Source organism: Sander vitreus, chromosome 15 (assembly GCF_031162955.1).
Source record: "Sander vitreus isolate 19-12246 chromosome 15, sanVit1, whole genome shotgun sequence".
Classification (NCBI taxonomy): Eukaryota; Metazoa; Chordata; class Actinopteri; order Perciformes; family Percidae; genus Sander; species Sander vitreus.
This window is the reverse complement of record NC_135869.1, coordinates 9,848,880-9,872,461: the sequence shown is the minus strand read 5'-3', so window position 1 is coordinate 9,872,461 and position 23,582 is coordinate 9,848,880. Positions and strand designations below refer to the sequence as shown.

At 38.7% G+C, this 23,582-nt stretch overlaps 1 protein-coding gene across 3 annotated transcripts; it reads left to right on the top strand.

The window, feature by feature from the left end:
- The first annotated feature begins 3,390 nt into the window (after positions 1-3,390).
- Positions 3,391-22,289, top strand: cyth4a (cytohesin 4a). 3 transcript variants are annotated; one of them, XM_078268642.1, is made up of 13 exons: positions 3,391-3,499; positions 5,832-5,914; positions 6,181-6,242; positions 10,128-10,194; positions 12,645-12,763; positions 16,395-16,475; positions 16,625-16,737; positions 17,071-17,219; positions 18,361-18,472; positions 18,593-18,669; positions 18,797-18,868; positions 19,091-19,239; positions 20,393-22,289. In XM_078268642.1, the coding sequence occupies exons 1-13, from the start codon at positions 3,460-3,462 to the stop codon at positions 20,466-20,468; spliced, it is 1,200 nt and encodes a 399-aa protein (XP_078124768.1). In that variant the 5' UTR covers positions 3,391-3,459; the 3' UTR covers positions 20,469-22,289. The 3 variants fall into 3 exon arrangements, with proteins under 3 accessions (XP_078124768.1, XP_078124767.1, XP_078124769.1); XM_078268641.1 differs by having other exon boundaries at positions 6,178-6,242; XM_078268643.1 differs by lacking the exons at positions 3,391-3,499; positions 5,832-5,914; positions 6,181-6,242; positions 10,128-10,194; positions 12,645-12,763 and adding an exon at positions 12,771-13,102.
- Positions 22,290-23,582: the final 1,293 nt, after the last annotated feature.

The window sequence follows — 23,582 nt, the reverse complement described above, 5'->3', positions numbered from 1 at the left end:
CAAAGTTAATGCTTCTTCCTTGTGACTTGCTGCTGATGTGACTATCAACAACAGCTGCTGAAATCCACTTTAGATGTGATTACATTGGGTCTGACTGATATATGGCTTATAAAGAGTAGAGCAGTAATCAGGGCTTGTTTTCAGCTTGTTTTAAAACTCGTTCTGACTGATCCGATCGCAAGTGGACAGCTCTAAGTAGCTGTTTCCAGCGGGCTTTAAATGCGTCCTGAGTGACCACTTGTGATCAGATCTCATCTCTCCGCTCATTATGCAAATAACACGTAGGCTAAATTATTTCCATTTGCATATAGGCCAGTTGACCCTGTGTGTGTGTATAAATGTCAGTTGTTACTCTCACATAAATCAAACATTAGAAATGTGTGAAGACTACAGCACAGGAATAAAAACATCATCAACAGTATGATAATAGCTTCCAAAATTCCAGTTTCTGTGACATGAGAAATATTTTGAATGAGTACTAGTTCCGCTCACAGTTGAATAGGGGGTCCTTAATGTGGACAGGACACATAGGCAATGCATATACCCTGCTATAACAATGTGGCCATATGTGGCCTAGACCACCTCCAAATGTGGTCTGAGGGATTAGATCTCAATGTGTTCTCAATGTGTCCCGAGTACATTCACACCTTTACTTAGAGCTGTCCACTTGTGATCGTATTGCTCAGGACGGAATTTAAAACTAGGTAAAAACGGGGGTGTGTCTTACACTTCTCCTTCAAATGTTACCAACACTTCCATCAGACTTAGAAAAGCTAAATTTGCTTTTTGCAGATTGTGAGACAACTGGCCTCTGGGCACAATGTTACCCCTCCTACAGGTGTCTCTCTGTGATCATTTTGCGTCTATCAGTGGCCGTTTTGAGTCTCTCAGTGAGTCTTGTTGTCAATTTGTCTCTTTGCAGACGATTTGTGTCTCTTTGTGCTTATTTTGAGTGTATTTGTGGTTGTTTTGCATATCTTACTTTAGTCTCTCTTAGGGATGCACCGAATCCAGGATTTGGCTTCGGCTGAATATTGGGCTTTTTGACGGGGTTCGGTTTCTGCCGAACCTTAGAATTATTTTCCACCGAACCCTACGCTTGCACTACGTGCCCTACGCTGGTCGGCGTTATGACGCTGTTGATTACAGGAAGGTGTTCACGTAGGTGGACCATTCAATGCAGTAGGCTGTGACAAAGTGCAAATGGAACTTGTGAGCAGAAAAAGAAGGCGATTCAAGTCAAGCTACATGTTCAATTTACAATGCCGATTTGTCTCGTGGTGGCAAGGACCCTAAACAATACACAGTATCGCCGCTGTTAAAACATTTGTGTATGAAATTTCCGAAAGAATACGAGTTGTGCATGAAGGAATCTACAGACAGCAGCCAAAATGCAGCAACTTCAGGTATGGCAAAGGAAGGACAGTCACAGCTAAAAACTTGTGTTAACCATTTGTTTACTTCATTAATGTGTTTACTGTGTTAATGGACTGAGAATCTTAACCAGTGGATTCGGTATTCGGCTGAACCCCTCTCTGAACTCTCTTTGTAGTTATTTTTAGTCTCTTTGTAGTTTGATTGACTTTCCAGCAGGAAATGTTAACAGTCACTTCAGACAAAGGCTCTGGCCCAGGGCCCCCTGATCCCTTGGACCCCTGGGCCTGTTTCTAGTAGGCCTGTTCAATAATCCATTGATGATAGATGGTCTGGCAAGCCTGTCTTATCACAAACTATTCTCCTAAATATGAAATTCTGGGAACAATGCATTCCTCATTATGATCAAAAGACCACAATGATTTAAGCCATTACGAAGAATGACAGCATGTCAGACAGAACAGGCGACAGCAGTCTTTTAACAAATGCTTCTGATGATTGACAGTAGGGGAAGTTGGCTTAATTAAAAAGGGTTGGTCAACTCAGAACAATCCAGCTGCGAACGCATTGTCAGGCCTATTCGTTCTGGTGGGCATATTCATTTCTGTACTTAAATAGTTTTTCAGTAACATTGTTTTCACATTTTGTCACAGTGTGTGCTGCAGCAACACACAAGTAAGTTAGAGAAGACATGGTGCACAATTAAAATTATGTACACACACACACACACACACACACACACACACACACACACACAATATTGATATAATTCAGTATACCGTTATATAGTACTGTCGCCTTTGTGAACAAGATAAAAGTATGCTTTAGTGAGGTTTTATTCATTTTAGGAAATGATTAGATTCATGTGAAGAGCCTGGCACATTCGTAAAAGAAGTGCTATATGTTATAAGTGGTTAGTGCAATTTGAAAATGTCCATTCAAACTGAAATAAAACTTTTAGTAGTAATAAAATATTCTATAATCAAGCATTATTCACACTATTCTTACAGGAAGTGACCTTTGTTTCAAGTCAGATCAAGTCAATAAAAGCCACATGATGATCCGCCACACAAAATACTCACATCCTACTTAAAATACACACTGATCTTGACTCATGCAGTTTAAAATATCTGCCTTATTGCACAGAACTAAACTCCCCCGTACACACACGTTTGATAACTTGCATTGTCTAAAATCTATTTAAAGTTAGTTTCTTCCCAAACTAACAATCGCATGGAAGTAACTACATTTGTTTAAAATTGTTGTTGTACATTTTGTGGTCCTAACTCCAAAAGTAATGCTATTCTTTTGCCCTTACTTGTGCACTAACACACCTGTAAGTGATCATGTAATAATACACCATGATTTGTAACTTATACAACACTGTGAAAGTGTTAAGAAATGTGAAGCACCCACTAGGTGGGGCCTCATATTTAGAAATGAATGAAGACTCGCTCTGTTTAAGTTTTGTTTACTTCCTGCTTAAGAAGACAAGTTTGAGACCATTTCGTAAAAAAACAAATGACATGGTTATTTGGTTGTTATCGTACAATACCAAGTACACTTGTCATTTGCCAAATTACCAGACCACTGTGGTAAAACAGAACAATGTGATTGTAGCATATTGGGAAAATGGTGAATACAATTACATTCCTACCTTATTGATGTAGAAAAATAAAATGTGGCTCTTATTTTGTGCCTTCCTTTTCATGCATATTTATTATATCTTATCCTATTCTTTTGTAAGGCACTTAATGATGTTTGTAGTAACAGTAGTACAGTATTAGCAGTCATTTTTGTAGAGCTAGTATTTGTCACAAGATGTCTAATAATAGTAGGAGTGGTGCTGTGTAATTGTAGGGTTCTAATGAATGAATCTGTGTTTCTTAAAGAAATGTCCCCATAAACAGACTGTATGTCAACATTTTGTTGTGCACGTCACCAGAAATGTCACCAGAAATGTGAGACTGTTGAGTGAACTTGGAGTCTCTTCAGTGTCAGCGAATGGCATCGCCGGCTCTTTTTTCACTCTGACACTCAGCTTGTTTCCTGTACAGCCGTCAGTCGCTCTACACCAACAACAACATGGCTATACGCAGAAAAGACAGCTTCCTCTGGGGGAAAGGTATGCTATTATTATTGTTCCTTTTAATCATTACTTTATATTATTACAGAAAGCTGCTGCTCAAAAACAAATACCAAGTTTGTTGTGAGGTGATTGAAATTATTAATTAAATCATTTGTGTGGTTTAGTGGATAGAACTCACTTTGCATTTTGTGGGTTACAAACGCTTCATTCAGTACATTTACATGCACACCAATATTCCACTATAATTACGAATATGACAATATTCCGAATTTGATACAGGTCATGTAAACAGCATATTCCAGTTGGATATTTCGAATAAGGTCTTTTTCCAAGTAGCCCTCTAGCATTTTCCGATTAAGACGTGGGATATTCCGGTATTATTCAGGTGTTAGAGGCATTGTTTGGACATGTATACAGCGCATTTGGAATATGCATCTCAATTGGGGTTTTTACCGCAAGCTTGTGGTCAGCTCTGTGCGTTGCTATGGTTTCTGTACACAAACCAACAGGCCAACAATTTGCAAGGCTGCAGACCCGATAAGAAGGAGAAACACAGCTACTTTTAAACTATTTTCAAAGACCAGAGGCCTGTACTACGAATCAAGATCAACATGCCCTGGATTTATTTCAGTTACCTGACTAACTAACCTAACCTAACAACCGCGGTCCCACATAAGCTGTGTCACAACGGTGGTTAACAACTAGTTCAATCAATCCGGGGTTTCCCAATCCAGCGGCGCGCGCGTTCACATAAAAGAGGCGGTGTTTGCACAGCATGACCAATCACAAACATCTACCAGAGCCGCATATTCTACATTAGAAGAGCAAACTATAATTCTACATACATATGAAGAACACAGACATGGTTTTACAGGCAAAACGCAGTACAGTCGCTGCTTCCTAACACAGGAGGAAAGCTGGCAAAAAGCTGACGCTGTAGATGCGTAAATCACAACGCTTATTAATATCACTTCCCCATCAGTCAGGCACAAGATCTGGCCATAATTACACTTTTGCTTTCCATAAAATGTCATTGCTTTCGCCTATTATTTCAGTTGCAACCCTGGCAGTGGTAAGCGATCGTGAGAGAAAATAAAAAATATAAAAACATAATTCAAACCGATGTGCGCATTGGCAACACACGGCTCAAGAAGCCGACAAATAGCCTATACGTAATTCCCTCCACTTAAAATCTATATCTTTCATAAAAATACCCATCAGGGAATGTTAACGGGGTTGTCGGTCTCTAAATGTTTAAACTTTTCTGAGTGCACCGCTCTCTCCCTCTCTCTCTCCCTCTCTCTCTCCCTCTCTCTCTCCCTCTCTCTCTCTCTCTCTCTCTCTCCGCGCACCGAACTCCACCAGATCTTCTAAGAACGGTGACGCCGTTATCAGTCAAGTATTGATTGGTCGGTAGGCGGTGCTTTAACACCGGTTGATCTCTAATCTCCAACATAAACTGCTCCAGAGTAGGTTAGGTGTTCAGCGTAAGTTACCACGGCGATTTAACCCGGTAACAAGTGATCCACCGTCGTGATAAACAAAACCTTGGGTTGAACCTGAAGTTACCTCGTTAACGCCAAATCTTGATTCGTAGTACAGGCCTCTGGATATCAATAGGTTTTTGGATATGCACAAACATCGCTACGTCGACCTTTTCAAGAAGCTGGTTGAAGGAATAAAAGAGGGAAGATGTGTTTGCACAGTCCAAAAAGTCTGCCACTGCTGGTAAACTATGAAAAGATCCTGTTTTGCACGGCTACATGTAAATGGGTAAATTAGTGGAATACTCACTTTCATTAGCCATGTAAACAGCTTAGTCAGAATATCGTCTTTTTCGGAATTAGGGCAAAGACCGGAATATTATGTGCATGTAAACGTACTCACTGATACTGACTTAAGTATCTTGTATGTTTTGCTTTGATGAACAGATTTTTTTCATATTTTATTTATTTATTATTTTATATTTTTGACAGTTCTGTTTTTGTATCATTTGAGACCAGTGATACACGATAATCGAAACTTATCTCACTATTATAATGCTGCAAATTCCTGTACAAACCAACCCACAAATTATGATGAATTGTTCTTTAAAGGCCCCAATGCACTCAGAGTCAACGTGATGTACTAAAAAGAGGAAGAGACACAGCTATTTTCAGCCTTTTCCTTCTCTCATTCAATGACCACTTCTCTCACTAGTGGAGGATGAAGTAGTGATGCATGCTGGTCTGTGAAAGCAAGCGTAGGCGTGAAGGAGCCTGTCAAGACAGTCCACAGTGCTACATGTCTACTGACTGCTTCACCAAGTATATGCCACCTTCCTGAAATGTACTCGTGTCCGTGCTAATGCCTGTTTCTCGCCACACAGCTCCACCAAAACCACCTCCAGGAGAGAGGGGGAAGGGTGAAGGCATCAAGATTCACAAGTTTGAGTTGCTGGATGACATTCAGGTACTGTGGTGAATATATTCCCTCCAAGGTTTTGCATAAAAATCCCTCATTATTCTTCTGAATACACCCACTCCTGGAGGCCTCAGCAGAGCTTTTGACAGCACACAAAGGCGTTTCATTCACTTTTAATTGAGATATGAAGGCCTTTGAAGGTTGGGGCCTGAGTCATCTACCATTGAGTCTATGGCTATATGTGATGTAATGACAAACCTTGGTACCAAACTTACATCACCGCTCTTCTTTCTCAACTCCCTCTCTCTCAGAAGCTGAGAATGGAGATTAATCACATCATGCCAGAAATCCACAGCCCTGAACCAAAGGAGCAGAAGTGAGTATATATAAAGCAGCTTCTATGTGTCAGCAAGGCCTTGGCCTCTTATTTATGTAGTCATGTATAAAGTACTAGAGACCCATACTTGAGTAAAAGTACAAGTGCTCTATCAAAAAAAGCGACTTGAGTAGAAGTTTAAGTGCTCTTTAAGCACCACACTTAAGTGGAAGTACTAAATCATTCAAAAAATGTTGTACTATTGTATATAAGTATTGCAAGTAGTTAATTTTAAAATGTACTACTCAAGTACTGAAAGTAAAAGTACACGTATTGTGTTATGTAGTTATCAAAGAAAGCAGTCAAAAGTTTGAATATCATATTCTTGGAGTTCAACTTTTTACTTGGTAGTAAGATGGTGCATTACAGGCAGTCACAAGCTGTACATTGCTGGATATATGAAGGAAGTTTCTGAAATAAACCCAAAAAGGTACATTAATGTAACAGCTGTTATAACTAATATTATCTTACATAACAGTGGGTTATTAATCACTTATTAACAAATACTGAAATAAAATGTACAATTATCACACTGTGCAAGTAAAATGAACATCCTCTCCAGCACAGTAACGATTAAAGCCCTAAAAAACATATTACACACTAGCTAGTAGCATGTGTGATGTAGTGGAAAGTTAGCAAGCTAGCAAAATACAGATAAACTAGCAGCTTCACATCACAGGGTAAAACGGTTAACATTCAGTACTCATTGCATACTGAAACAACTCAGTAATAGCTTAATCTGCTGCAACAATAGCTAAATAGAAAGAGTACAAACTTACATCGCCTCTGACTTCTGAACAGGCGACCGCTGTAATGAAAAGAAACGCGAGGCGATCTCGGGGATTTTTTACGTAACTTACGTAATTAGCCACACTGTAACCTACACAGTCTCCGTAGCGTGAGGAATTCACAAAAGTAACGAGTAACGATGCAGCACATAAAAAACATTATCGGAGTAAAAGTATTAAACTCATCACAAATATATACTCAAGTAAAAGTGGAAGTAGAAGAAAAAAATAATATTCCAGTAGAGTACAGCCTTTTAGTACTTAAGTACAGTAGTGAAGTAGTTCTACTTCGTTACTATACATCTCTGTATTTATGTGACACCAGCAGACTCCCCCTCCACATGTTATGCTCAATTTGACAAAGTCATACGTAGCTTGGTTGTGATTTTTATTTAAGTCACAAGCCAAAATAGTTTCCATTACATGCTGCCTCTGCAGTTTAATCTTTAAACCTGCTACTCAAACCTTTTACCATGATGTTTTTTTCTAAAAGTGCTTCACAGCAGTGGTTTCCTACCTTTTTGTACCCACAGCCCTGTCAGAGTAATTCAAGTCCATTTATTCATTACTTTAAGCTAACTACTTAAGCTAACATCACACACGTTTATCGGTTAGCTACTGTAACCACTTTAACTGTTTATTAAATACTTGATGATTCATTTGCTAAATATTTAAAGCTATAAACTGTTTATCCGTTAGCTAACCAATTCAACTACAATCCATGACTTTTAGCTATTTTGCCATCCACTACTTTAGGCTAACCATTTGAACTGTTTATCATTATTTTTTAACTGTCTATCACCACTTTAGTTATCATCATATTTCAACCATTTCAACCATCACTTTGGTCGTCTAACTACACATTTGGACTTCCTCTACTTTTGCCACTGCTTTCAGTAAATGGAAATAATATTACAGTATGTCAGTGGTATGACACTGCATTTTGCTGTAACTGTGATATCCACAGTTTCTCAGTACTGCTGCCCCCACCCTAAAACCCCCAACACCCACTAGTCATAAAATACACCCTATTGAATCATGGAGGAAATGGTCTGAAAGGTTTATTTTAGTAGTTCATTGATTGACAGAAAATGATTTGATGACCATTTTGATTATTGATTAATCATTAAGTAATCTTTATTAAGTCAAAATACCAAATACCCTAACCTTCAATACGCTGTTTCATAGCATTAGCATTTAAATAATTTAAACCTGAGATCTTCAACAGGTGGTCTGGGAACCCTAGGGGGTCCTCAGAGTCACTGCAGGAGGGCCACCAAATTATTGTTAATTCTTTGAAAGATTTTTCAAAAATGTAAATGTCTAAACATTCAATTCAAATAACTATTTGACCCAGAGGGGCAATTCAAAAAGAATGAACATGAATCCAACATATTATTAGCTAATATAAATCAGCCTATTTGTGAAAAAAAACATTGATGATAGGCTTACAGGCCTATAGGTGATGCAGTCACGGAGGTAGCCATCCACAGATACAGTTCATCCTAAGGATTCACTCTGCCACATATAAAATTATGCCAACAATTATTATTTGAATAGCTTAGTATTCTATGCACTATGTATAAGGGCTTGAGGACGCCCTATACATTAGTGTAGGCCTAGTTTAATATGCAGCTTAATTTTATACAATATATGTAGTAGGGGGTCCCTGCTCCATCTCTCTTTCAGTTAAGGGGTCCTTGGCTTAAAAAACATTGAAGACCACTGATTTAAACTATGGGCCAGGTAAAATAAATACTCTGATTAGGGCTGTGACGGTATAGTATTTTTCTTTCTAGTCTCCCCCTTACGAGACTAGCGTAAGTTAGAGCGAGAATAGCAGGGTGCCTTAAGTGAGTAACGTCAGTGCCTGTGTGGTTGTGCAAGGAGAGCGAGCGGTAACGGAGAGTAGCGTATGAGTGCCGCTGTGAGGAAAAGAGAGAGGAAAAAGAGATAGCAAAGTTGATGTAAAGTGAGTTAAAAGTGAACAATAAAACAACAAGAGCTTCTCAAGACACAGTGGCTTTATTTGTTGTCAATACCGCCGGTAAAGTGAATACCGTTACCCCCGAAAAACATCGGCTTAACCCTTAGCACAGTGTTTCCATTTCAGCTCAATATGAGTCTTTACTGTGTTTTGCTGTCATTTACGGCCACTCTGCTTTCCCTCCACTCCGTTGATCTATTCCACAGACAGTTCAGAAAGCTCTATTGTCAATAAAGTAAAAAGAAAAAAAAAAGTTTGCCGACAATGCCGAGGGCAGACGGTTCGCAGCACAGCGGTCTTAGCAGCTGAGCAGACAGAGAGCAGAGAGGGCGACTCAGCAGTCCACTAATTTGTTGCTCTCTCTAATATAACCAGTAAAAACTGCTATGTTTAGGCTACAAAACGTGCATGCAGGCTGAGATTGAACCGCGCGGTTTGGTTGGGATTAAGCTATAAGCAGAAGGAAACTCCGCTAGCTGCTAGGCTAATGTGCAATGGTAAACACTGCAGCGTTAACGTTAATGTGTCCACGTCCACCTCAGCTCAATGGACTGTCCATCCTCATGTGCAAAGCTGAAGTGACGGGCAACTTAAGTTTTTTTTCTCTCCATAAACTCTTGAATGTAGGATAGAAGACAGTTGATGAGGATAACTACACAATGATTATTGCTTTCATTATATTTCATATCACACAGTATCTGTGCTCCTGTAACTTCCGCGAGCAAAAATTAAAAGCAAAAAAATTTCAAAATATGCGGTGATGGCGGTGATGATGTCATCACCGCGGTAGTTGCACATCACCGCCGGTATAATGTTTGGAGTTTGACGTTTCTTTATTATTGCATGTAATCCAAACATACAGTATGTAAAGAAAACCGATTGTACATGAGACAAAGCGAATACACAGTTTGCATATGTAGTATACAGTATATAAAAATAATACAAGTAAATTGTCCATTTTGCTTTCTTTTCCTTCTTTTCTGCTTTCTTTTTAAAACAAAAAAAGAAACAGCGCAGTTTAAACATTTGTTGTTTGTCATTTAATTTGTTATTGAAACAAATACAAACATATGTTAATTTATAATGAAAATTTGTTTTCTTTTGTTGTAGTAAAAATGATGTGAGGAACAGGAGATTCATACGAGGGAAAAAGAAATTCAACATGGACCCCAAAAACGTGAGTTTACATTGTATTTTTGGGTTTATAAACAGGAAAAATAGAATTTAATGGATAGTTGATTTCTTGCTCTGACGGTATAAGATGTTTTAGGCATGTCTTAAAACTCTAACAGGCAGGGCATTTTTTTTTCCATTTGCCATTTTAGCAGAATTCAGTATGACCTGCTGCATACAGTGTTTGTGCACCTGACCAACACAGCACTTAATTTGGTCGCCTGCATACCTGAACACAGTACTTTATAGAGATTTCTAAGTGTGTAACATCATCTTTGGTTCAGACTTGCTACATGCCATTTGATTTAAAGGCTTTAAGTGCAAACACAATGTTACTCTGAGTCCCAGTAAAGGTACACTAGGTGTAATTGTACTTTCACTGACTTCAGTTCCTCTGGATCTGAAGGATTTGAAGCCAGATGACAGCAAATTTATCTCCACACAGAGCGGATGTGGATGTGTGTGTGTGTGTGTGTGTGTGTGTGTGTGTGTGTGTGTGTGTGTGTGTGAGTGTGTGTGTGTGTGTGTGAGAGATATGCAGAAATGCAAACTGTGCACAGATGCAGAGGATGACTGAATAGCGAGAAAAACCACATCCTGTTCCCTGAAGTGGCGCAGAAGCGCCACTTCGCCATAGCGACCCTGCTTCCTCTTTGCGTCCTCTGCTCAAAACTGAGTCCCTCGGCTTGTGACCGCTCTGAGCTCAGGCCTGAGGACATGTACGAGTGGGAGGATGAGACGTTTTAAGACTTATTGGGGTTAAAGGTATCTTTAAGTGCAATTGACTTGAAGAACTACTCAGCCAGAGTACACACTCAGAAGAAAGGGTCATCTTTTGAAGTTCTGGCTCTGAACATCCGTATGCAATATTTATTCAACCTTTCTCATCTTTTTTCTCTAGTGAGAAATGAAAACTTTCTTGATTTGTGATATGACTTGTGTAGCAGTGCTGATAATAATTTACTTATTCCTGTCCTGTAAGTTGAAACACATATAAAACCTTTGATTAAATGACTGACCATTTAAACTTTAATCAAAGCCAAATGGCCAGATTGAAATCTCAAAGCTTTAGTGTGTACCTTTTTGATATTAATGAACGTCCGTAAGCCATTCCAAAATGAGTTGCTACAAAGCTAATCAATCAAGACTGTCAGCTCCATAAAACTCTCTGTATTTCTCAGTATGGCTATGTTCAGAAACTAGTGTCGTCCGGCGACTCGAGTGAAGACAATTACCTCTTCTGAAGACATGGGGGGAGACAGAAACTATGCACTATAGCTTTAACAACCACTCTACACTACATAAAACACAAGTTTTTGTGTGTAAACATGGACATTACTGATTTGCATGCTCCTGGGGGGTATTGCACAAAAGTAGAATTTATTAATCCAGGATAACCGATAAAGCGAGGCTTGACCTAGTCTAATCTGTGCAGCCTGGCTTGGTGCGTTTCACGATGGCCAAGCCAGGCTGAGGAGGAGCGACTAAGTCGAGCCAGGATGAAGTAATTTGGATAGATGCGATAGACCTAATCCTGTTTCTAGGCTATTTTCGAGTGGGTTACACTTTTTCTCACTGTTTCTTTTTTTTTTTTTACTGAGGCAGAGTTTCCATCTTTACATATTATATGCTTTGCTTCCTCCTTACATGAATGTACATTAGCCTAAAACACTATATAGTTACTGGTCCAGTAAACTAAGACTATAATTAAGGAGGATTGTACAATAAGGATAGGTTTTTATAATTGTACAATCCTCCCAAATTGCAGTTCACTGGAGAGAACACAAATTAAATTAAACGCACATGGAAGGGGAACATACATGATCCTTTGTTAAAGAATACAAAAAGAAATACATCATCTAAAATAATTAAGGTGTATTGGTCTGCCATTGTTAGAACCACTAACACGTGTATAGCACTTTATATATTGTCCTTCATCACTGACTTCATTTAAAACACATTTCCCTTTACTGTATCAGCCTTTTCTAATTATCTCTGTCAACTGCCATAACATATTCATTAAACTTCTAACAACAATATGAAGCAGTTTTCATACAGCAATATAACTGTAACAATGACTGTCACATGAATAATTATAAAAATAATGGTCACAACTTCAAATAATAATAGTGCTTAACTGAACAGCAATATGTACATGTTGTATTTTAATGCAGGCTAATAATAATAAGGTAAATCCACTGCTGAGTGAACAGAAAAGGCTCCAGGATTAATAAATCCTGGCTGTTAGCCTGGTCAGGAGCAGGTTGGCTGCACAGAATAAATCGCCATGGTAATTTAGGTGCCTCTGCTTTTGTGCAACCAAGTCAAGGCTAAATATCCTCATCCAGGATAACTGGAATATCCTGGCTTAATCCCTTATCCTGGTTTTGTGCAATACCCCTCTGGTTTCCAAATACTTTACAAATCTGTCTCCTGCCCTCCTTCTTCCTTCAGGGTGTCCATTACCTGGTTGAAAATGACCTCCTGGAATGGCGAGCAGAGTCGGTGGCCGAGTTTCTTTACAAAGAAGAGGGACTGAACAAGACCGCCATCGGCAACTTCTTGGGAGAAAGGTACAGTATGCGCAAAAGTAGTCTGGATCAACGGACGTACATTTCCAGGATAAAAGCTCATGCACCGGATGTCAGGCTTTGCCCCTCACCTTCCGCTCTCTGTGTGTTGCCGCTCTTTAAATCCCTTCACAACGGGAAACAACAACAAACTAGCAAGCTACACACTGAAAATGGCAAGTTTTGAAGAAAATTTGGATCGTGCAACAAGGCAGTCCTGCTTGGTTCTTTCGGTAAATGATTGTAAAGATTTACCCAGCATATGTTTACGGCTTAAACTGGGACGTTTGGGACCGATGGTGCATGGATAGCTGTGGATGAAGTACACACGGCAATTCACTGGTGAGAGCAAATTACGTTTAACCATGTATCCCTGTAATAGCTCACGCTACTGTATTTTATTAGAGCCACTGTCGTTGTGTCCGGAACTTAGTTCACAAGACAATTGTGATTGGTTTAAAGAAATGCAAACAACCCAGAGCTTTTTTTCCTCCTATTCCAGAATGTATGTGTGGTGTAGCTAGACCTTACTCCACAGCGCTGTGGAGATAGGTCTGGCAATGCAAGACTAGCACACAAGTGACCTGGGTAGTAACATGTGGATGTTACTTGGACTCAGAGTAAAGTCAAGGCTGGTAATATACTCTGATGCCAAGGTGGGATAAGAAGCTGGTCTTCATAGAGAGGCAGGAAGAAAGCAAAATAATTCATTTAGATCACTAAACAGAAAACGGCAGCGGTGGAAGAAGTACTCAGAAACCCTTTACCTTAAGCAAAAGTACCGGTGCAACAGTGTAGAAATACTCAATTTCAAATTAAAGTCCTGCATTCAAAATCCTACTTAGTAAATGTTTAGTATTATCAGCCAAATGTACTTAAAGTATCAAAAGTACTCGATCTGCAATAAAATGTCCACTGTGACTATTATTAAATATGACATTATTAGATGTTTAAGACCAGTGCATCAATGTGAGAGCAGCATGTTACTGTTGTAGCTGCTCGAGGCGGAGCTACTGTTAACTACTTAGTTAGATATTTTAGTCCAGTTAGTTAGTTACCAACCTAGGGGTCAGGCCCCTCCAAAGGGTCACTAGATAAATCTGAGGGGTTGCAAGGTGATTAATGGGAGAGGAAAGAAGAAACAAAGTCCTGCATTTACATTACAATTTACATTGTAATATTTTTTGGGACTTTTGTGAGAAATTGGATCATTTTAATTCTTTGGGACTCGTTATTTACTGTAAATAAAAGCATGCCAGAAGTTTAGAGGGGACATGTCTCTTTGGTGGAACTGATACCAACTTACAGACATCTGAAACATGACAAGATGCCTCGACTAGACACTTTTTTTGTGTGGAGTCACAAGCCAAAACGGTTGGGAAACGCTGCATGGTTTGATATGCAACATGTATTTCAGGCTTTATATGTAGAATCTTAATGTACAAAGTCACTAAAGCTGTCAAATAAATGTAATGGAGTAGAATTACTGTATAAAGTAGCATACAATTGTAAATACTCAAATAAACTGCAAAGTGCAGTACTTTGTTACTTTCCATCACTGAATAACAGAAAATTAAATATTGCATATACAGGCAGGGCTGCAGCTATCGATTATTTTAGTAGTCAAGTATTTTACCGATTATTTCAGTATCAGTAACAGTATCAGTAACAGCAATAGTAAAATTATACAAAGGAGAGGTTTCCTTTTTTTGGAAAAAGCTGCATTTGTATTGCCTAAATTGCATACAATAACAGGGATAGATGCTAATATTTTTAAGCACTAACCGCATGGGCCACCAAGCCCCTTATTCTGTTGCCAAAAATACATTTTTGGTGGCCCAAATGTAAATCTTTTTCGCCCCCTTCCCCTTCTTGCCTCATGAAGGATTTCTCTTTACACTGGATATGCAAAAGAGCTGTTCACTAAGCCCAGGTGATAGTGACTGTACAAAGCTTACAGCAGGGCTATTTAACTATTATTTTATTATATTATATTATATATATATTATATATTATTTTATAATTATTATTAATAGCAAGCTAATAAACAGTTAGACTACAAACCGACAGCTTTCGTTTTTTAGCTTGTTTATAAAACATCTCTATTTGCAAAGTAACATACTGTAGTTGTGTGAAACAGCAGCATACATTACCTTGTAATCCTTCGCAGCGTGTGGAGGATGGTCTGGCAAAGCAAGACTAGTTACCTTGTGTCAGGTTCTCCATAGCATGGATGAGTAGACTGAATGTTTTCTACTGAGATGATGTAGCATCAACGCCCTGTCATTGTGGTAAGCTAGTTCGATTTTACAATGGACACACTGTACAGAGTTTTCTTTTTTTTTTGCAGCTTAAAATTATTCCAAACATTCTGTCGTTTCTCGTGCCTGTCTATTCTCTAAGGCCCTCACTATTTTCGCGCTCTTCCTTCATTTTGTAATTTTGCATCGAGGATTTGTAATCGAATAATTTGAGTTACTCGAGGCATCGTTTCAGCCCTACAGGCAGCACACATTGTATTGCCAGATGTGTGTTTAAGTTCACTAAACGTTGTCCAGTGCTGCAAAACTTAATCTGATCCAGTTGACTAAGATCTCAATCGACATTTCAGTTACATATTTCTCATCTCTTCTTTGAAAGCGAACCATCGCTGAACACAGACAGTGGTGGAAGATGCAGAATCTTTTACATTACATTACATGTCATTTAGCTGACGCTTTTATCCAAAGCGACTTACAATTGCTATATATGTCAGAGGTCGCATGCCTCTGGAGCAACTAGGGGTTAAGTGTCTTGCTCAGGGACACATTGGTTGATGTATCGCAGTGGGATTTGAAGCCATGTCTACCACACCAAAGGCACATGTCATATCCACTGCACCATCACCAACCCTTATAACACCTGTGCATACCTGGTCACTTGATGTAGAATGCAGGTGTGACATCAGATGTTACATTTTTCAGGTCCAAAGTCTGATTCTGGTACTCAAATATTTGATTTTGGGAGACTTTATACTTTTACTTTTATGTTTCAGTCGAAAACATTGTGTTTTTCTTTTTTTCTTTTTTTTTTACAACCTTTTGCCCAACGTGAAAATGTAAAATATTACAGTTCCCCTGAAATCTGGAAAAAATTATCTAGCTTGGTGACACAGTACTTTGTATTATTATCTAGTGCAGTGATTACTTCTTTTTACAAAAGGCTTTATAATTCAACAAATAATCTATAATAGTTCATAGATTACGTTCTAATGTAACAAATGTATACCTCTCAGAATCTGCAAATGTGTTTATTACATATCGAAATTCTTTCTAATACATTTCTCTTGTATTGTTTTTTCACATAACTAAGACTATAGAAGTGTAAAAAAGAAATAAAGCTAAGTCAATTTTTAAGGTACATACATGGGGGGGGGGTCCCCTGTATCTTGTAAGGGTTCCTTGGCTGATAACAAATGGAGAACCTCTGATAGAAGAGGATCATATCTATATCTTTAGCTCCGTTTTTCCATTTCACTGTGTTCAAACTGTCTAATCCCCACTTTTGTTCTTGTTTATTTATTGACCTTTATTTTTATAATGTACCTCACATTTAGGATATGGTGATTGTTATTATTTTCTTGCCTTACATACAGGGAGGAAATGCATCTGCAGACACTGAAGGCATTTGTGGGCCTGCATGAATTCTCAGACCTGAATCTGGTGCAGGCGCTGAGGTTTGTTTCATGGAATAACTTTGAAAGTCAGCATGAAATGTTTTTACCTTTAGTCTGGTTTAGTCCGATGTAGAAATCCTCCTGCTGCTTACCAGCATGTGTTTGACATTACGTGAGTGTGTTTTTTTGACACCTCTGCCGTTTTGCAGGCAGTTTCTGTGGAGCTTTCGTCTCCCAGGAGAAGCTCAGAAGATTGACAGGATGATGGAGGCGTTTGCAACTCGCTACTGCGACTGTAACCCAGGGGTCTTCCAATCCACAGGTAACAAAAACAACAAAGGCGCTGTGTCTCGCCCCGATTCACTTTCTCAGGCAGTCCAGGTTTCATTACTGTTAGAGTAATTTCATAAAAACCTCTCAAAGACAAGTTGTCCACTGTTTCCTTCCACAAAACAAGAGTGAAGCCACACTAACATATAATCTCTCCTTCACTGATCAAAGTAAAAAGATTGTTCAGTGTAAGTGGTTTTGCTCAGGCAGCCTTCACAGATACATATTATTTTGAATGGGGGCAATTTACAGCTGAAGACAACTAACTGTGGTTTTCTGCATTCTGTGTGTGTTCGTGTGTGTTGTGTGTCTGTGTGTGTAACAGACACATGCTACATCCTGTCTTTTTCCATCATCATGCTCAACACGAGTCTCCACAACCCCAACGTGAAAGACAAGCCCAGTCTGCAGCGGTTTGTTTCCATGAACAGAGGAATCAACCACGGGGAGGACCTGCCCACAGAGCTGCTCACGGTCTGCTACTATTACCAATACCAGTGTCTTAATAATGTCCTATTAATAATATCATAATAAACTCATGTTGGTCACTAATCAGAAAACAGTCACTCAAATACTGCTAACGTTTGTTAATTAGCAGGAAACACAAAGTACAGCTGAGGCTGATGGGAATTAGGGATTGACCGATACTGGTTTTTCAAGGCAGCTACCGATACCAATTATTAGTAGTTAATGAAAGTGGGGGTAGAGGAAAAGTCAGATGATGTCATTAATATTCATCCTCTGGGGAACATTAATGTCTGCACTAAGTTGCATGGCAATCCATCTGATAGATATTGAGATATTTCCGTCTGGACCAAAGTGGCGGACAGACAGAACGACATCCTGAAAGCCACTAGCAACGCAAAGATGGAAACACACACAAAAACCTTTATCTCTTTCTTCATTCTAAAATGTAGAGCTTGAAGCAATTTTGCTTCTTTGAGGAATTTTATGTACTCGCATGATTCTTGCAATTTTTGAGTGGTATCTTCATGGTCAAATGTCCTCATTGTTTGCTTTGGATAAAAGCATCAGCTAAATTAATGTAATGTCAAAAGACGCAAAATAAGAAAAGAGATATATTTGAGCTTTGGGACAACAATGATTGTCGTCATTATTTACAGTAAAAAGAGGAATTAGTCAAAGTGAAGGGAATCTGAATCATTAAAATCCACAAATATAGTTACATTTCATTTTAATTGAGTATTCCCATTTTGGGAGACCTTGTGGTTTCCCTTCTATGTTTCTACTTTTCTACGTTTTACTCTTTTTACAGATACCTAACCCTAAACTTGAAATCCTCACTGAAATATATCACTGCTAAAAACATTTTAAAAATCCTAAAATATCTTTTAAGGTGGTCCGAAAAATTTTTTTCATCTTGGTTACGCAATGCCTTGTATACACATCAGAAGCCACAAAGAGTTTTGGGGTACTTTTATTCTTTCATTACCTCCAATCTTCTGGATTTGCATTCTGACCATGAATGCTCGTCACAATGTTTATTTTTGAACTTACTATCTGGTAGGTAAAATGTTTTTTTCTGAGCAAAATGCCTGGAATCCATCAAGAAATCAGACTTTAAAAAACTAAAATATTCTACATTCTCTTCCAGAAACTGTACGCGAGCATCCGCAGTGAGCCGTTCAAAATCCCAGAGGATGATGGGAACGACCTCACGCTGACCTTTTTTAATCCAGACAGAGAAGGCTGGCTCCTTAAAATCGGTGAGATGATGATGATGTTTGTACCACACAGACAATAATCTGAGTTATCTAAAAGGCTGTCAGAGGAGATTACAACTAAACCTTTTTTTTCCCCCTAAATCTTTGTTTTTCTTGTTGAAGGTGGACGAGTTAAAACCTGGAAAAGGAGGTGGTTCATTTTGACAGACAGTTGCTTGTACTACTTTGAATTCACCACAGTAAGAATCTGTCTTTATGCTGCAAAAAAAAACAACTTAACATCAACAAAATATGTAAATGTCAAACTTCCTAGTGATGGTCAAAGGGTTTAAATCTGTATTTAATATCCGTCTCCTCTTCCTGCAGGATAAAGACCCAATCGGGATTATTCCTCTGGAGAATCTGTGTGTCAGGAAGCTACAAGACACAAACAAACCGGTAGGGTATCTTTTATTTTTGAGATCACAATTATGTGAGTGTGTTGAGCTTCATCACATACATAATTTGCTAAAATGAATCATACAGCAGCTGCGGAATGAATTTCTAACACAAGTGCTCAAACAGTGAGTCACGAGGCTATCAGAAGACTAATGAAATAAACAGAAAGCATATGCACATTGTAACAGTGCCACATTTGTGTCTGCTTGTGTGTTTGAACAGTATTGTCTGGAGTTATATAACCCCAAAGGCCAAAAAATCAAGGCCTGCAAGACAGAGAACAAAGGCAGAGTGGTGCAGGGTAAACACCAGTCTTATAAGCTCAGTGCAGCCAGTGCAGAAGAACGGGACGCCTGGATAGGAGCGATCAGGTGAGAGCCGTCGATGGAGAACACGTGAGAGGCAACGTGTCTTCACTGAGCCGTGTTTTTCAAGGTTTAAGATAGAATAACACGTGATCACAAAGAGTTCAAACAAGCAACAAAGTCTGTCAGGATACGCTGACCTCCAGGTCTGGGTTTGGAGTCTCAGCTGGTTGCCCAGCAACTGCTCAGAGCCAAGAAATACAGTCAGATACATAAACGTTCTCCTGTCATTTTTATACAAATCAGGTATATAATGGGTTAATTGGTGAGATTTAAAGGTGGGTGTTTAGTTACGTTTGGACCAGTGTTTCCAGTGTTTATGCTAAGCTAAGATAAGGTAGCTTCCTATCGAACAAACATGAGAGTGGCATCGATCGCTGTACTAAGGCACAGGGGTGCTTTAAGCCACATGCTCACAGTGACAGAGCTAAGCAGGTATAATGTTGAACATGTTCACCATCTTAGTTTAGCAAATTTGGTTTATTAATTTAGAAATTGGGGCATTTTTCAGTACTTTCTAACATTTTACGGACTTAGCCATTAATTGATTCAGTGAAAAATAATCAACAGATGAATCATTAATGAAAACAATTAGTTGCAGCCCTAGCTACCGCAGCACTAGTCTATATCCACGACGTTCCACTTCTGGGATTGCTCCGTTCCCGCCGGAAAATCCGCCGGATTTCACTCTTTTTGGCCGGATGTCTGTTACCTTCCGCTTTCTTTGTGTTGTAATTTTTAACTTGATTTATGAGGACGATGGTTCACTGCTTCTCAGATCTCTGCAGGGTAAATCCAGACAGCTAGCTAGACTGTCTGTCCAATCTGAGTTTTCCGTTGCACGACTAAAACAACTTTTGAACGTACACCGAAACAAGTTCTTTCCTGAGGCTGTTTTGCAGAGGCACCGTGGCTCTGCTCTGCGCCTAGCGCCGCCCAAGACGATTGGATTGGTTTAAAGAAAAGCCAATAAACCAGAACATGCGTTTCTCCCATCCCGGAAAGCTGTGCGGACTAGCCAGACCCTTGCCCTTGACCCTTGCATTGCCAGGAAGGTCTGACAATGACTGAAGTACTGGGGAATTGGTCACTGGGGTGACAAACAACAGGCAAAACTACTACTATTTGTTTCAAACTGAATCTTAATCTTCTCTTTTAGGGCAAGCATCACCAAAGACCCGTTTTATGACCTGGTGTCTCTACGAAAAAGGAAGGTCATCAGCAACACTTCCTAATAGCAAGGAAACACAAGACATCAGAGGAAACAACATCCAAGTTTGGATCCTGGACAATGTGTTTTAATGGAAGAATCATACGTCTTTTTATGACAAAAATATAACCAAAACTGACTTGCACAGCATTTCAAAGAAATGTACAAATAGGGAACTAACACTTGCAGACATGTAAAACGATACAAAAAATTCTATAAGAGGCTCTGCAGTATTAAGTCTTAACAATACTTCTGCAATGTGCACGCACTACTGTTTCAGAGACGGATGCTACTGACAAACATCTGCTGCAGCACTGCCCCCCTGGAATCTGATAGGCTACTTCTGGTGATCCCCATACCAGACTCAGAAAAGTGATAAGAAGTTGGCTTATAAGTGTCATGGGTGGATTAATGAACGGGCCTTCTGGGTGCCAGCCATTTCTTGGGGAGGGAGAGAAATGCTTAACTACAACATGTACAACAGCCACGAAGAGATGCAAAACAACGAAAAAAAAGACTCAAAATGACCACAAAGAGATGCAAAACAAAACTGAAAAGAGATGCAAAATGACCCAAAAGGAGACTCAATATGACTAAAACAAGACTCAAATTGACTAAAAAGAGAAGCATAAAGAGATGGAAAAAGACCACAAAGAGACTCAAAATGACTGAAACAAGACTCACCAAAACAACACAAAGAGACACAAACCTAATACAAAGGGAAAGTATCGGTTTCATTTACAGTAATTGTGTGTCTCTTTCAGTCAGGGGGTCTTGTTCCTGTGTAGGAGGGTTGGGGACCTTGTACATGTCTGTATCCAGGGGCCCATTGTCTCATAATCTGTCAATGACTGTAGGATCTTTGAAGTTACAAATAGCAATTTTTAATTGATATTATTTCATATAAGAATTAGAGGTGTGACGAGATATTGTCCTCATCAGATCTCGCGAGATTAAACGTGATGAGATTTCACGTCGAGGTAAAAAGTGTCCTGCGATATCAGTACACAAGTGCAGAGCAGCAGCCTTGAAATTAGCATAGAAAATCCCCCGGCCGTTCTCCAAAGTTGACTCTGAGTTTACTTTTGCAGAGGTTCTCTGAGTGAAGAGACTATCTCTCCACCATACATATGGAATAAGTAAAGTGTAACTGTTAGTTATACAGGAGAGAAGCCAGTCATTTGAGTTTGTGGCAAAACCTTTCAGTGCTCGGTTTTCATTTTGTCTTTCAATTGAATAAAGGACTATTTTTTCAGTCTTATTTCTTCATTGAAGAACTCGTCTCGATCTCGTGAACACAATCTAGTGTCTCGTCTCGTCACACCACTAATTAGAATATTTAAAGTTATTTATTTGGCATTCATTTATTACACTGAATACAAACTTACTTACTATTAATAATGTGCAGCTTATTAATGCTATCAGCGCTTTAAATTTGAGTCTTAACACATTAGTTCTCATCTTACCCCTCTTGACTTGGGGTGCATTAACCAGGAGCTGTCCAGTTTTTTTGTACATTTTCATAACTTCACTTTCTCATCAACTCATGTAAAATCATTTTTTCAATTCATTGTTATTTTTCTCTTTATATCAGTATCAGACTTCAATGTCAGACTTTACAGTGCATACCTTCATTAATTGTTGTAAATAAAATGAAAAAGCAGGTAAAGAAAAAACTTAAATATCCTGTCAAGTTTTAAAATGAACTTATGAATACTTTGAAATTGTACAGTATATTTTATTTAGCTTCACAGTGTTTTTAATGACGTATGTGTATGTATAATTTAATGACTTAAAATTGATGGAATCAAACTACTTGTACAATAAAGTGTTGTATTGTAAATCTGTTTGTGTTTCTCCAGCAGATGGAGCTACATCATCATTTCTTGTTTCATTCAGGAGTTTTTGTTCATACACTAACTTCTGCTGTGACACACTGACTATCTTCATCTCGTTATTACTGAAATGGTGATGTAAAGTAAACCGTTAAGCTACAGAGGAACCCTGTGTTATCAGATTAAAAGGGTAAGTGATGCGTATTTGAAGGATTTTCCTGTGCAGTTCCTGTCGTGAGTGTGTGTGATGCTGTGATAGAGTTGTGGTTTCCTGGGAGCAGGTACACACCAAAAACACAAACTCAAAAACATCTTGGCTTTTTTTTTGTTGCTAAATACATTTCTTCACAATGTATTCGTCAAACATGGGAGGGTTTTATCGTATGTTGCCTGTAAAAAATAGACTTTAAGCTTCTTTTAAGCCTTAAGGACCCTTCTCTTTTGTTGACATGGGCTTCCCATAGACCTTAAAATTTACTTTTAGTTTTCCTTATTAAAATGCAACATGTAGAAAATAATTAAAGTGGTAATTCTTCCTGTCGCCAATAAACTGGACTTGTACATTTGATTAAGGTGACTGAAAACATAAATTATAATAAATTTAAAGGAAGTCTTTTTGTGTTGCATAATCAAACGTATTTTGTGTGTTATCCTACAGAGTGACATTACTTCTGTTTGAAGTCAATTAGGTCACACAGAGGTCGAACTCCAGGTTAGATTTTTTTATGAACAAACTTGTAAAACTACAAAAACAGAAATCCATTTTTAGTATTGCCTTGTAAAAAGTCCTGTCAAAACTGATCACATATGAAAATACATTCTGTGTAACATGTTTTACAAACACCAAAAAGACTATATTATTTTCTGTAACAGACTTCGGAAACATGTAAAAAAAAATTAGGTAAATTAATAAAACTGTTATGTTAATTGTGTATTTTAAGCTGTTAAAGAGGGTCTTGGGTTCTCCAGGACCCTAAAGAGAAGATTACTTTAAAGCACCCATATTATGCTCATTTTCAGGTTCATGATTGTATTTTGAGGTTGTACCAGAACAGGTTTACAAGGTTTAATTTTCAAAAAACACCATATTTTTATTGTACTGCACATTGCTGCAGCTTCTCTTTTCACAATGTGCGTTGAGCTCTCCATTTTAGCTACAGAGTGAGGCATCTCACTTCTAGCCCATCTTTGTTGGAAGTCGCACATGTAGCTAGGTACTGGGCTACTAGCTAGAAACTAACGCTGCTAGCGGTTAGCCACCTCGTTCTCAATGGCAAAACACTGCTACAACACACACGAGTTCA

What these genes read in the sequence shown, in the direction of transcription:
- cyth4a (XM_078268641.1), top strand. Translation starts at nt 3,460, where the DNA reads ATGGCTATACGCAGAAAAGACAGCTTCCTCTGGGGGAAAG. An exon ending in GGCAACTTCTTGGGAGAAAG is followed by an intron (nt 12,764 to 16,394) that starts GTACAGTATGCG and finishes CCTTACATACAG; the next exon opens with GGAGGAAATGCATCTGCAGA. An exon ending in AGGCTGGCTCCTTAAAATCG is followed by an intron (nt 18,473 to 18,592) that starts GTGAGATGATGA and finishes TTCTTGTTGAAG; the next exon opens with GTGGACGAGTTAAAACCTGG.